Below are 15,579 nucleotides of genomic sequence, written 5' to 3' on the forward strand. Positions count from 1 at the left end.
TATTTCCGGAACCAAGATGGCTGAAAATGTGGGCAGATGCTGTTGCACTCTATGGATTGCAACTGAAACTGTGCCGTAGTAAGAGTGGTTTTGCCGAGATTTTGGAGACCAAATGAAAACATACTAAATCTAGTCCTGATGAACATCTAAAAATGCAGAAAGGTTTGTTGTGAGGGTTAGGTGATAGAAAATCTCATGAACTCAATAATAAAACAATGGTTAATGGAAGTCAATTACTGAGTCAATGGAAAGTCCCCACCATGACAGAAAAATGTGCATGTGTGTTGCTGCTTTGCCTGTTTGGTGTAGAGAAAAACCAGCAGGAGTCTGGCAGTAGGAAGACAGACAGAATGAGAGATAAACACCTCTAACTGCGCTTCACTGATTGAACAATGGATGCTTTATCATAGTGCAAGAGTCAGAAAATTCCTCAGACGTATGTGTGGGCTGAGGGAGATGGTGTCAGTCACTTACTGTGTCACACAAAAAAAAAAAAAAAATGTCAGTCATTTACTGTATGTCACACTAATTATACAAAAAGCAAAGAGAAAAGTGCATAGATGCATCATCAGATAGGTGAAATTTGGTGTTATTTTCAAGAACAATGTGCAGTCTGTGCCAAACTACTAATATAAATAATCGATATCTTTTTCTCTCTCTTAGAGTCAAGCTCGAGGGCAAAAGCGAGAATACCCCACACTGCCTACACAGGAAGTGACATCAGAGGGGCAGTATGTAGGCCAGCACTCACAGGGTCTTGGGGGCCAGTATGCCGACTACTACAAAAAGAAGAGGATCTAGTGCACACACACGCTTACACACACTCTTCTTTGTACTAAGTTGCTGTTGTCATGTCCAGGCCTTAACTCTTAGTCTTGTACAACCGTTATGTCTGAAGAGATTGTACATTTTATTGTGCGTTAGCAGGTTTTTGCCTCTTATTTGAACCTTATATGTGGCCAGGGTACCAGGCAGGACCTCTAAAGATGGCAGACTCTGATGCGTTATGGTAATTTATATCTCGCTTTTTGTGTTCTGCCTGTTCACCTCTCTCACAGGCGGAAGCGTACCATTCCACTCCCGGGGCGGGGGGGGGGGGTCCGTGTTTCCTTTTAAAACGGTTAAGGGCTGATAAAGATTGAGCTACACTCAGAGAATAACATTTTCAAATAATTTTTCTTGACAGGGTAGGCCATAGTTGATGTTTATTATATATTCTGCAAAATTAATGTATTTTTTACCATGTACAGACATTACGGAAATATTATTAATATTATGTCTTGCTTAATGTGTCATATTATCTTGATTATTAATGCTGGGAAGAGGTCAGCTTTCCGAAACATACAGGAAAAGCAAATACTTGTGTGTATACATGGCAAGCAGCGTTAGGCATTGTTCATATCTTTGATGGTTAATCTTTTATGTGTCTCTGTACGTACTGCTGTATTTGTAGGAAAGATCAGCCATTTTGAATACTGCAGGAGCCTTAAAACACAGGGCGCTCAAAGAAGACATGGCTAAGGCAATAACCTCTACCAACTTTGATACAAGGTCACTTTTCTCCCTCATTGTCAGTGTGGTGACCTTCGCTAAACAGTCAGTGCTACAGTTTATTTTATATATATATATATATATATATATAAAGGTAAGGGTAATAATACATTTGTAGTAGTAGTAATATTCTGCAGCTGGAAGTGTGTCAGGGAGGTCAGAGCAGGTTAGACAGATGGCAAACTGCCCTGATCGAACACCCACATGGTAATAATCTAACATAATGCCTTTACATGGGTATTAGTGCTTCATTATACTGACGTTTAATCTCTTTAAATCTTTAATGGGGGAGTTTGTATTTTTTAGTGACATTATACTGCAAAAAAAAAAAAAAAAAAAATCCTATTGTTAATAAATCTTTCTTGTTTTCCAGTTAAAATATTAAAACAGGCTTAAAACAAGATAAATATTCATGAGATACAAAACTGTATTAAAGGAATGTTCTGGGTTCAATACAAGTTAAGCTCAATCGACAGCATTTGTTGCATAATACTGATTACCACAAAATGTATATTTTGACTCGTCCCTTCTTTTCTTTATAAAAAAAAAAAAAGCAAAAATCTGGGCTCCAGTGAGGCACTTACAATGGAAGTGAATGGGGGCCAATTTGTAAACATTAAAATACTCACTGTTTCAAAAGTATAGCCACAAGGTGTAAACAGTATGTGTGTTAACATGATTTTAGTGTGATAAAACTGCTTACTAACCGTCTCTGTGTAAAGTTTTAGCCAATTTTACAACTTTGTTGCCATGACGATGCAATGTCAACAAACCCTAAAATGACTGTAAAATGGCGATTTAAACAACTTTACAGCTCAAATAATACATGAGTTTTAACAGAAGAATTAATGTAAGTGTTTTTATAGAATTATAAGTTTCACATTTCTGCCTCTAAACCCTCCAAAAATTGGCCCCATTTACTTCCATTGTAAGTGCCTCACTGTTTTAGTTTTGCTTTTAAAAAAAGAAAAGAGGGATGAGTCAAAATAATTTTTTTGTGGTAATTAACATACATGCCAGAAATGTGTCAATTGAGCTGAACTTGTACTGTAACCCAGAATTCTCCTTTAAGACTTGTTTTCAGAGAACATCTCTTGGATATGTGTTTTATCTTGTTCAACTGGCAGATTGTTTTCCACTTGTTTTAACGGGTGTCATCTAAATTTAGAGAGCTTTATTCTTAAAACGAGTGACACAAATTACTGCCAAGAACAAAAAAATATACATATTCACATTCTCTTAAAGTCTTAAAGGAATGTTCCAGGTTCAGTACAAGTTAAGCTGAATCAACAGCATTTGTGGCTTAATGTTGATTACCATAAAACATTTTTTGACTCGTCCCTCATTATTCAAATAAAAAAAGCAAAAATTACAATTACTGTAAGGCACTTACAATGGGGCCAGCACATAAACATTAAAATACACATGGTTTCAAAAGTATAGTCACAAACATAAACATTATATTGGTTAACATGATTTTAGTATGATACAGTAACTTTTCTAAACTTAACTGTGTAAAGTTGTATCTAGTATTACAATTTTGTTACGCCGTAATGGAGGTAAATCCATTATAACACTAAAATCATGTTAACAAATGTTTACATCTTGTGGCTATACTTTTCAAACAGTGCTTATTTGAATGTTTATGGACTTGCCCCGTTCACTTCCATTGGAAGTGCTACAGTAACCACATTGTTTACTTTTTTAAACAACAAATGAGCAACACATATTTTTTTTTTTTTTTTTTTGTGATAATCAATGCCACAAATGCTGTTGATTCAGCTTAACTGTGTATTGTATTGTATTGGTTACTGGTTGGATGTAGTCTGCCAGCCGAATGTCTTAAAAGAAGCTGTTGTTTTGCCACTGCATAGCATGTGCAGGCTTTTGCTTGGCATGCTCATCCATTTATGATTAAGGCTTTGTGCCTTCTTTTTTGTATACTCTTCTGAAGTGATTGTCTCTGATCTGCACTGTCTGAAAGCCATTCTCTCCCATCCACAAGGTTGGCAATATATTTGAAGAGAAGGCTCTGTTATTATTGCGTCCTATTTACATTGCTTTATTGTGTTATTGATTACGACTATAAAAGACAATCCCAAAATTATGTTGGTACCTGAAGCTCCAAGTCCCACTTTGAGCATAAATCGGCACCACTCATACACAGAGGCCTTTATTGATTTATTTTGGGAGGGAATACAAGAAATGCTAATAATTCAAATGTAAAAAGTAAGCTTTTGGTTGTCTTAAGTTTAGTTTTTCGTGTTGGTAATTTTTGTTAGTTCCTTAAAAATTATACTAGTTCCAAAATGAGAACTCTACAGGCATTATAAAGCACATGTAAACTTTTGTTCATCTGCTTGAGTTCACAGTCCTGTTCGTGTCCTCCCTCTTCTGTGATGACTAAATGTTCTTCTAAATGTTCCTGCTGTAGGAAACAAAAAAGAGAGCTTAAACCAGCTTAAGCCTATTCATGCTGATATGTTGTCTGGTTTTGAGAGGTTTTTGGATACTTTCTGGCCAGGCTGGAAGCTACGACCAACAAACCATCTTAGCCTGGTTTATGCTTTTGTCAGTAGGGGGCTCTAAATGAAAGAAAATCTGAAAAAGAGAGGGGTAACACTTTATTTTAAGGGTCCACAATAATGTGTTAGTTAATCATGAATAAGACTGTAATTAATCTATAACTAATTGTAGAGTAAGCCTATCTTAGCCATGATTTACAACTATTAAATGTCTTATTTTGTGTTGAAAATAATGTAATTAATGCTTAATTTCAGGAATCATATATCAAGTTTACTAAACAATATTAAGCCAATGAATAAGGCTAATTAGTATTGGCTTTACAAAGCTGTTACTAGTAAATTAATAACAACTTGTCCCCCTTTTCTAAAGTGAAAGTTTAACCTGCTCAAGTTATGGATTTGTTTTGCACATGTTCCAATTACAATAAATTAAGTCAACTGCAAATACTGTAATCACCATTAAATGTCAAATTTAATTGTGTAATTAAATGTTTCACTTCAGAACTAGGAGTCAAATAGTATTTTAGCAATTCTTTAGTAACAATTTAGTCATAATTGGGGGCAGTGGTAGCTCAGCGGTTAAGGCTCTGGGTTACTGATCAGAAGGTCAGGGGTTCAAGTCCCAGCACCACCAAGATGCCACTGTTGGGCCCTTGAGCAAGGCCCTTGACCCTATCTGCTCCAGGGGCACTGTATCATGGCTGACCCTGCACTCTGACCCCAGCCTAGCTGGGATATGTGAAAAAGAAGAATTTCACTGTATATGTGCAAATGTATAATGTGTGATAAATAAAGAAAAATTATAAAAAAATTATAATTATAAAATTATAAAAAATTATAATTGCTGTCTTAATATAGTTCAATAAACTTAAAATATCGCCCAAAAAGTACAAAACAATAACTTAAACAGGTTAAACTTTCCCTTTAGAACAGGTGGTCAAGTTGTCTTGAACCTTGTGAGACCCCGCACACACATGCATGGATGTCATATTTTGGCTTCGCTATACACAACACATAATTTTAATTGATTTAAACCGACTGATCTCAGTTCAGAAGCCTCTGTGGTGTCAGTTAAGGGTTAATCTTTCGACGCACAGAGTCATGTGACAAATAACATAGGGCCGACCATAGTGAAACGGCAACAAAACTACATCTGCTGAGAAACCTAATTGCGTTTTTACAATGAAACCTGTTTGAGTCAAAAGATTAGAGTGTCTAGTTTCATCCGATATGCAATTTTTTAAATTTGAGCGATTTATCCCGAAACGCCACGCTGCTAAACACGAAGTACACAAATGTGTACTTAAGCGTATTATAAATCCTATAGTCACTGTGCATTATAACATTAAGAATCAATGGATTCATCCAAAAGCTGGAAAGTGTTGCTTCCAGAGGCTATGGAGTTAGGATGAAAATAAGGTGCATTTAGAATTGTTCTGAGACCAGTGCAGACAGACAGCACACTGGAGGTTAAGTCATTTACTAAATAGGGAGCATCTTACAACTCTCTATGCAGCTAAGTGCATTCAATCCAGATTTCTGATGTAAACGTCTCAAAAACATGAATAGCAATACTCCTGGAAACAAACAATTTGATAAAAAAAAAAAAAACATCTGACTTTCTATAGCTTGGTATTATTTAAAACTTAGTCCCGCTGTCCACATATGTTGCCATACATTTTTAGGAAAGCTATTTCTTCTAGAATTGTTTTATTTATTTATTTATTTATTTTTTGCATGTTTATTAGGTACTACAAGTTACAAATCAGAAAGGGAAATGGAGAATGCACACCGCTTTGTAAAGTCAGTAGCCTTAATTACTGGCTTAATATTGTTCTGTAAACTTGATATACATGATATCTGAAATAGAACATTAATTGCACTACCTTCAATACAAAACAAGACATTTAATAAGTTGTAAATTATGGCTATGATAGTCATACTCCACATTTATTAATACATTCATTACGGTCGTATTCATTCTTAACTAGTGCATTATTATGGACCCTTAAAATAAAGTGTTACCAAGAAAGGTTTGACATAAATTTGTCCTGCTATTTTCTTATGAAGCCTAATAATGAAGATGAATAATATCTTGATATTTTTCCAGTTACTGTCAAAAGGTGAAGGATGAGATATTGTGCCTACTTGCCTTTCTGTTGACCCTGGTATTTCTTGATGGTCAACAACATACCAATGTTCCCCTTGTATCTTTAACTTTTCACCTCTGAATGTCAAATATGTGTATGTGTGCGCCTGTATCTCAAAGCTTTGCAATACTTAAGTGTCTCTTGATGTAGACGGTAGTCATCTGTTCAAACAGGCAGGGGTTTCAACACTAGTGTGCTTTGTATAAATATTGCAGCCTGTTTTTGGTTTAAAAAGTTGTACTTCACTTTGAATTCAGGTTTTGCAATATTTTATATACTCTATTGATATTGCTTTACTGTGAATAAGCTATTTTTAGGAAACAGTGGAATTTAAGCATGCATATACTTCTGCAATACAAAACATTACATTTTTTCCTTCTTTATAAGTAGATGTTACAGAGCTCAATGCTTTGGGGTATTTAACACACACACACACAAAAACACTATTAATTGTATTTATTTATGTGTATTTATGTACATTTTCCCTTGCTGGATACAATTCTGTTGCAATTCTTTTTTGATGGAAAATAGGTTGGGGTTTTAATTTTGAGCAGATGGAATTGTTTTGCATTCCACATTAAAGGACAGGAGAATAATGCCTGTTATTAGGTTTCGTCCTTTTTTTTCCTAACCCTACTTAATTCCATTGTGTGGAGGCCTGGATTTGAAGGCAGCAACGTACATTAAATTATAAACCTTCAGTTTTAAACCACATGACACTTTCACATTGGAGATAAATAATTTTCCCTTTTCAAGAATCATGTGAGGATTTAGCATAATCGGATAATTAGATAGGAATGAGTGCGTCTTTAAAAACAAAGTCTCTTAAGTGATATGAATAACAGCCAAGGCTTTTAAGCACTTTAAAACACTAGCAAATTTCAACAGCATCCATCTTCCAGACACTTTTCTGGAACATAACAGAACACTTTTCCCCATCAGAAACATGTTTCACTTTCATGAAATCAGTTAGTTTGCATTTAATTGCATTATAAAAAAAATATATATATAAAAAAAAAAGGAAACATCAAATACTAATGTATTTTTTATATGTAAATGGTTACTTCAATTTCTGAAAGTCAGCAGAGCCCAGAATCTGATTTGCACAAAGAAGTGGATGTTTTCATGAGAGATATTTCATAAGCTCTACTGTCCCCTAGTGCCTCATGTAGGCAATTCACTGAAACAATGTACCCCCTTGATGCATATCCATGTATCCTTCCACATGCGGCACTCAAAATCATCCACCTCAGCTTTCCGTGGCAAATGTGATGTTTAGAGAAAAAGTACAGTTCTTTGGATGTGGCAACATAGTCCACATAGCACACCGTTTCAAAGTTCAGTAATCCAGTACGTTTGGAATTTTCCAGCATTCCAGTTGCGCTCCATGAAGGAGGACAGCTGTCTGCTCTGAGTCAGACACGGTCAGCTAAGACACATACTCGAACGCACAGTCTTTGAGCACTTACCATACTTCACACGTCAATCATCTCACGCAAGGGGGCACGATCCACTCAACATTCACTCATCGAAGCTTCAAACAACCGACCACACATGTAAGTCTACATTCTGACACTTTCCTCGTTTCCCCCCTCCAAACAAAACTCCTCTCTTAACCCCAACAAGTTTCAATTCTCAGCGGTGGGCTTTGTCATTGAACATGATTTATTGACGGGTGTGAGCGGATTCCAAACAGTGCATGCTGAAATGCACCATGGAAATAATGTGTCATTCATACATGTAACATGGTGACAGGTCTGTGACACAGAGGAACAATAAGCAGTCAACAGTATGTCTGAACAGTGAACAGATTCCAAATTCTCCTCTCTTCACCTATGTCTGGTCTTCATTTGAACTTGAAGAGAAATAGGAGCAAATCAAGTGCCTGGCAGTTAGATGTTTGCATATTCAGAGAAAGACTGGGCAGCGTTCGACTGTTCACTTCAGTGGTTCTGGCAGGTTTTTTGCTATTTGTAATTCAAATGGCTTGCAGTTTATCTGAGTTCATTGCATGTGGGTATAGTAAGAAGGAGAGTATATTTGAAAAAATGCTACACTGCACAGTGATACATTTTTTTTTTTTTTGTTGTGGTGGGTTTTGTTGTTAAACTGTCAACTGGGACTGTCTCTTGCAAAAGAGGTAGAGTCTGTGTCCCATCTTATTTCCATAGTTACTGATTTTCGATTATCTGCTGAAAGGCGGCAATCAGGCCTTTGAAGTCAATCCTTTTTTCAGGCGTCGCCTCCCAGCATCTCCTCATCAGATTGTACAACTGTCAAAACAAAAAGAGCACATTCAGAAAGAGCCGAGAGTACAGCACATACCTACTGTGTTTAATAATCTAACCATTCACCATCATTAAATAAATGTGTATTTTTACAGTGCGTAAAGCATGATAATACTATATTGCAAGGTTGCCTAACCTGGGGCTTGCGGAAATGTAAGCACAGCGTTGTTCTAGCGGGAAGACTAGCAGCTGTACATCACTGCACCATTAGCTAGGTAACTCCTAGCCAATCACATGTAAGCCATTGCTTTATAAGTCTGCTCACAATCTATCACATTGCTGTTTCAGTGTGCTAACACGGCAACCTCCACCACCCCACCACCACCAGAGTCCCGTCCTGCACGGGGGTGCTCCTTGCCCCTGCCTCCTATCTCCGGCAGGATATGACAGTTCCGAGTACAACTTCTTCAGACCGCCAGACGGGGCTTACGCCAAAGAGAGACATTAAATTTCTGTTTTATATTCAACAAATAAATGTCATCTTAAATTTCACTCAAGTCTGCGAGTCTTCCTGATAGAACTGCAGGGGATCATTTAAAGGATTATTCTGGGTTCAATACAAGTTAAACTCAATCGACAGCATTTGTGGCACAATATCGATTACCACAAAAATGAATTTTCACTTGCCCCTCCTTTTCTTAAAAAAAAAAAAAAAAAGCAAAAATATGGGTTCCAGTGAGGCACTTACAATGGAAGTGAATGGGGGCCAATTTGTAAACATTAAAATACTCACTGTTTCAAAAGTATAGCCACAAGGTATAAACATGTGTTAACATGATTTTAGTGTGATCAAACCGCTTACTAACCTTTTCTGTGCAAAGTTTTGGCCAAGTTTACATCTTCGTTGCAATGATGATGTAATGTCAACAAACATTATAACCCTAAAACGACTGTAAAAATGACATTTTAAACAACGTTACAGCTCAAATAATACATGAGTTTTAACAGAAGAATTAATGTGTGCTTTTCTAAAAATATAAGCTTCACATTTGTGCCTTTAATCCCTCCAAAAATTGGCTCCATTCACTTCCACTGTAAGCGCCTAACTGTAACCTCGATTTTCACTTTTTTATTTTAAAGGACGGACAAATCAATTATTTTTTGTGGTAATCAACATTATGCCACAAATGCTTTCGATTGAGCTTAATTTGTATTGAACCCGGAATATTCCTTTAAGGTTGAAAGTATAGATGAAATGTAAACCAAAACAGAACACTAATTTTGATGTTAAAATTATTTAGTTAGTTTTCATTATTTGTAGAAGTTGCAAAGATTCAATATATTTTACCAATTTGTTATATTTACTGAAAGTTGAAAAGATTATTCCTATCTGGCGGCATGCAGTCGTTTACCACAGAATTTTTTTTTTGACTCGTTTAACAAACAAAAGAGAAGTCTATGAGGCAAACTTTTTTTTAGGTAATAGGGGTTTATGACAAAATGGTTGGGAACCCCTGCTTTATGGAATACTAATATGATCCATCACATAAATGCAAAGCATTTTGTAATTGCGAAATCAAACTACGCATTACCCTCTCTGAGCAGCCGTCTGGCTTTGGAAGTCTCTTTCCCTCCTCCAGGACTTTGACCAATCGGGTGACAGTCATTTGGCCATGTGTTGGACCAATCATTTTGAGGAACACCTATATGGGAGTGGAGCACAGTAGAGTCACTTGACTAAGACATTGACAGCCAACCTTATCTTCTCTACCAAACAACATTTAACCCCCTACAGTACTTTTAGTATGTGAGAAGCCATTGTAGTAAATTGTGCTATTGCATTGTGTTGTGAAAATCTGACAAATCCCTCAAATCCACATGAAAACCTTTCCTCTAAAAAGTGGCAAAAAGGAAAAGTGGGGTTGGTTTACACAGACATCTACTACAGCCTTTGGGTAAGACATCTGCCACTCTGGGCACAGACTGGCACCATCTGCCACACTCTCAGAGAGAGAGAGAAGAACCATACTCACTAGTTCCCCTTAAACAAGGTCTTCTTTCAGACTTAATTAAATGAACACGGGGTGACTAAAAGTGTATCACAAGTACACTATTCTGCTTAGTAACAAATCTGTATTATCCTCCTGCTGTTTACAATCAAACACCGAATTAGAAATGCAATCACTAGGAAAATAATTACATAAGTCTGTCCTATGGGTGACAATGCGTCTGTGCTCTTTTGTGGTGTTACTGATAGGAGGCTCCATTGCAGAATGGTAAAGACTGACGGTCTCAATCATCTTTCACTTTCATTGCATCTTTTGTCCATACAATGAAAGTGAATGGTGACAGAGGCTAACATTCTGCCTAACATCACCTTTTGTGTTCCACAGAAGAAAGTCAAACAGGTTTAGAATAACATAAGGGTGAGTAAATGATGACAGAATTTTCATGAACTATCACTTTAAGAACTAAACTGATGAGGATTTCCAGGATGGAGGGGGATTGGTTAATGTTTACTTAAATCTTTTTTCTTTTCTTTTTTAAAGCGATATAAGCAATGTATGAGGTCATTTAATGGGTCATGAACTTTTCATGACTCTTTCAAAGCATCTGGCCACTCACCGACATTGGGCTGCATGAGGGATCACAGTACGTGAGGAGCTCATACATGGTCACTCCAAAAGACCACACATCAGATGCCCTGTAGAACTTGCAATGGATCAGACACTCTGGAGCATACCTAGAAAAAGAAGGGAAAGAATCCTTACATAGTGGATTTTCCAGCAACATAGAAGGGCATTTCATAATTGTATGTAATTCAATAACTTATGATGGTCCATCACATCACTGTGCCACACATTTCATATTAGATTTCATGGAGATCCTGTCATTGCAGTCCAGTGATATCAGTGAAGCTTACCAGAACACTGGACTGTCCAGATCGTCTTTCACTGTGTAGTAACCCTCATTGTCCTTAATGCTTTTTGTCAGTCCGAAGTCTCCAATCTTCACTGTGCCTTCATTCTCCACCAGAACATTCCGAGCTGCCAGATCTCTGTGGATGTAATTCCGAGAGCCCAGATAGTCCATGCCCTAGAGTAGAGGTCAGAAAACAGCAGGGATGAGCATAGAGTTACACTGCAGTCTCAATAGTGCAATATTCGACATAACAAGCAAAACACAGGGGCTTACAATCGCAAATCATGAGAACTCAATGTATCATTGTAATGGTAAAACAAGCAATACAAAACCTCTTCAATATAAAGTTCAACCATAATCTAATGTATAGTGATGGGTCAATATATCAGCAAATATTGGGCCATTTTTAGATTATCTGAATCGCCGATTAGCTAATTAACACATTTGGTGGTTCCCCCTTATGTACAATAAGTTTCAAAATCCAATGACAGTCTTGTCAACATAAATGTTAATAAACAATTAAATAAACATGGTTATTATCACATTCTTTCTGAGTTTCGCATTTAAATTCAAATCCACTGAGAACTTTTAAAACAAATGGGTTTATTAGAATGTTTATAGATTTTTTTTTTAGATGTACATAAAATTGCTGAAACTAAACACTTTTTCCACAGTATTTCGCACAGTATTTAAATGTATCATTCGAATGATTATTTAATGTTTATAAAATTAGACATTCAAATTGCTGAAAAACAGGGCCACTATGTTTGATTGCTCATATCTTAAAAATGCATGAAGGCGTTTACATGATTTTTGGAGTACTTTATGTCTTTTTGTAAAAAAAAAAAAAAAAAAAAACTTTTAATTTAACTACATAAATAACTCATTTAGATGTGTTTTCAATAGCGGCAAACTTAACTGCTTCTCTTTCATGATATATATATATATATACACACACACACACACACACACACACACACACATTTGTGCTCAAAAGTTTGCATACTCTGGCAGAAATTGTGAAATTTTGGCATTGATTTTGAAAATATGACTGATCATGCAAAAAAAACTGTCTTTTATTTAAGGATAGGGATCATATGAAGCCATTTATTATCACATAGTTGTTTGGCTCCTTTTTAAATCATAATGATAACAGAAATCACCCAAATGGCCCTGATCAAAAGTTTACATACCCTTGAATGTTTGGCCTTGTTACAGACACACAAGGTGACACACACAGGTTTAAATGGCAATTAAAGGTTAATTTCCCACACCTGTGGCTTTTTAAATTGTGATTAGTGTCTGTGTATAAATAGTCAATGAGTTTGTTAGCTCTCACGTGGATGCACTGAGCAGGCTACATACTGAGCCATGGGGAGCAGAAAAGAACTGTCAAAAGACCTGTGTAACAAGGTAATGGAACTTTATAAAGATGGAAAAGGATATAAAAATATATCCAAAGCCTTAAAAATGCCAGTAAGTACTGTTCAATCACTTATTAAGAAGTGGAAAATTCGGGGATCTCTTGATACCAAGCCAAGGTCAGGTAGACCAAGAAAGATTTCAGCCACAACTGCCAGAAGAATTGTTCGGGATACAAAGAAAAACCCACAGGTAACCTCAGGAGAAATACAGGCTGCTCTGGAAAAAGACAGTGTGGTTGTTTCAAGGAGCACAATACGACGATACTTGAACAAAAATGAGCTGCATGGTCGAGTTGCAAGAAAGAAGCCTTTACTGCGCCAATGCCACAAAAATGCCCGGTTACAATATGCCCGACAACACCTTGACACACCTCACAGCTTCTGGCACACTGTAATTTGGAGTGACGAGACCAAAATAGAGCTTTATGGTCACAACCATAAGCGCTATGTAAGATTTGGAGAGGGGTTACCTGTGGGTTTTTCTTTGTATCCCGAACAATTATTCTGGCAGTTGTGGCTGAAATCTTTCTTGGTCTACCTGACCTTGGCTTGGTATCAAGAGATCCCCAAATTTTCCACTTCTTAATAAGTGATTGAACAGTACTGACTGGCATTTTTAAGGCTTTGGATATCCTTCTATATCCTTTTCCATCTTTATAAAGTTCCATTACCTTGTTACGCAGGTCTTTTGACAGTTCTTTTCTGCTCCCCATGTCTCAGTATATAGCCTGCTCAGTGCATCCATGTGAGAGCAAACAAACTCATTGACTATGTATACACAGGCACTAATCACAATTTAAAAAGCCACAGGTGAGGGAAATTAACCTTTAATTGCCATTTAAACCTGTGTGTGTCACCTTGTGTGTCTGTAACAAGGCCAAACATTCAAGGGTATGTAAACTTTTGATCAGGGCCATTTGGGTGATTTCTGTTATCATTATGATTTAAAAAGGAGCCAAACAACTATGTGATAATAAATGGCTTCATATGATCCCTATCCTTAAATAAAAGACAGTTTTTTTTGCATGATCAGTCATATTTTCAAAATCAATGCCAAAATTTCACAATTTCTGCCAGGGTATGCAAAGTGTTGAGCACAACTGTATATATATATATACAGGTGCATCTCAATAAATTAGAATGTCGTGGAAAAGTTCATTTATTTCAGTAATTCAACTCAAATTGTGAAACTTGTGTATTAAATAAATTCAATAAACACAGACTGAAGTAGTTTAAGTCTTTGGTTCTTTTAATTGTGATGATTTTGGCTCACATTTAACAAAAACCCACCAATTCACTATCTCATAAAATTAGAATATGGTGACATGCCAATCAGCTAATCAACTCAAAACACCTGCAAAAGTTTCCTGAGCCTTCAAAATGGTCTCTCAGTTTAGTTCACTAGGCTACACAATCATGGGGAAGACTGCTGATCTGACAGTTGTCCAGAAGACAATCACTGACACCCTTCACAAGGAGGGTAAGCCACAAACATTCATTGCCAAAGAAGCTGGCTGTTCACAGAGTGCTGTATCCAAGCATGTTAACAGAAAGTTGAGTGGAAGGAAAAAGTGTGGAAGAAAAAGATGCACAACCAACCGAGAGAACCGCAGCCTTATGAGGATTGTCAAGCAAAATCGATTCAAGAATTTGGGTGAACTTCACAAGGAATGGACTGAGGCTGGGGTCAAGGCATCAAGAGCCACCACACACGGACGTGTCAAGGAATTTAGCTACAGTTGTTGTATTCCTCTTGTTAAGCCACTCCTGAACCACAGACAACGTCAGAGGCGTCTTACCTGGGCTAAGGAGAAGAACTGGACTGTTGCCCAGTGGTCCAAAGTCCTCTTTTCAGATGAGAGCAGGTTTTGTATTTCATTTGGAAACCAAGGTCCTAGAGTCTGGAGGAAGGGTGGAGAAGCTCATAGCCCAAGTTGCTTGAAGTCCAGTGTTAAGTTTCCACAGTCTGTGATGATTTGGGGTGCAATGTCATCTGCTGGTGTTGGTCCATTGTGTTTTTTGAAAACCAAAGTCACTGCACCCGTTTACCAAGAAATTTTGGAGCACTTCATGCTTCCTTCTGCTGACCAGCTTTTTAAAGATGCTGATTTCATTTTCCAGCAGGATTTGGCACTTGCCCACACTGCCAAAAGCACCAAAAGCACCAAAAGTTGGTTAAATGACCATGGTGTTGGTGTGCTTGACTGGCCAGCAAACTCACCAGACCTGAACCCCATAGAGAATCTATGGGGTATTGTCAAGAGGAAAATGAGAAACAAGAGACCAAAAAATGCAGATGAGCTGAAGGCCACTGTCAAAGAAACCTGGGCTTCCATACCACCTCAGCAGTGCCACAAACTGATCACCTCCATGCCACGCCGAATTGAGGCAGTAATTAAAGCAAAAGGAGCCCCTACCAAGTATTGAGTACATATACAGTAAATGAACATACTTTCCAGAAGGCCAACAATTCACTAAAAATGTTTTTTTTTATTGGTCTTATGATGTATTCTAATTTTTCGAGATAGTGAATTGGTGGGTTTTTGTTAAATGTGAGCCAAAATCATCACAATTAAAAGAACCAAAGACTTAAACTACTTCAGTCTGTGTGCATTGAATTTATTTAATACACGAGTTTCACAATTTGAGTTGAATTACTGAAATAAATGAACTTTTCCACGACATTCTAATTTATTGAGATGCACCTGTATATATATATACACACACACACACACACCGATCAGCCACAACATTAAAACCTTCTGCCTAATATTGTGAA

At 37.0% G+C, this 15,579-nt stretch overlaps 2 protein-coding genes across 3 annotated transcripts in view; one reads left to right on the forward strand and one right to left on the reverse strand.

Annotated features, from left to right (window-relative positions):
- The window catches only part of LOC127446336 (ribonucleoprotein PTB-binding 2-like), a 119,438-nt gene extending 112,616 nt beyond the window's left edge, over window positions 1-6,822 (forward strand). For both annotated transcript variants that reach the window (XM_051707186.1, XM_051707187.1), the window contains exon 15: window positions 664-6,822. In XM_051707186.1, coding sequence (XP_051563146.1) covers window positions 664-801 — 138 coding nt within the window. In that variant the 3' untranslated portion in view covers window positions 802-6,822. The remainder of the gene's footprint in view (window positions 1-663) is intronic.
- The window catches only part of LOC127446328 (tyrosine-protein kinase JAK1-like), a 47,736-nt gene continuing 38,824 nt past the window's right edge, over window positions 6,668-15,579 (reverse strand). The window contains exons 21-24 of the mRNA XM_051707149.1: window positions 11,378-11,550; window positions 11,080-11,197; window positions 10,047-10,157; window positions 6,668-8,499 (exon numbers count right to left, since the gene is read on the reverse strand). Of these exons, the coding sequence (XP_051563109.1) occupies window positions 8,398-8,499; window positions 10,047-10,157; window positions 11,080-11,197; window positions 11,378-11,550 (504 nt within the window). The 3' untranslated portion in view covers window positions 6,668-8,397. The remainder of the gene's footprint in view (window positions 8,500-10,046; window positions 10,158-11,079; window positions 11,198-11,377; window positions 11,551-15,579) is intronic.

The sequence above is a fragment of the Myxocyprinus asiaticus genome, chromosome 9 (genome assembly GCF_019703515.2).
Source record: "Myxocyprinus asiaticus isolate MX2 ecotype Aquarium Trade chromosome 9, UBuf_Myxa_2, whole genome shotgun sequence".
NCBI lineage: Eukaryota > Metazoa > Chordata > Actinopteri > Cypriniformes > Catostomidae > Myxocyprinus > Myxocyprinus asiaticus.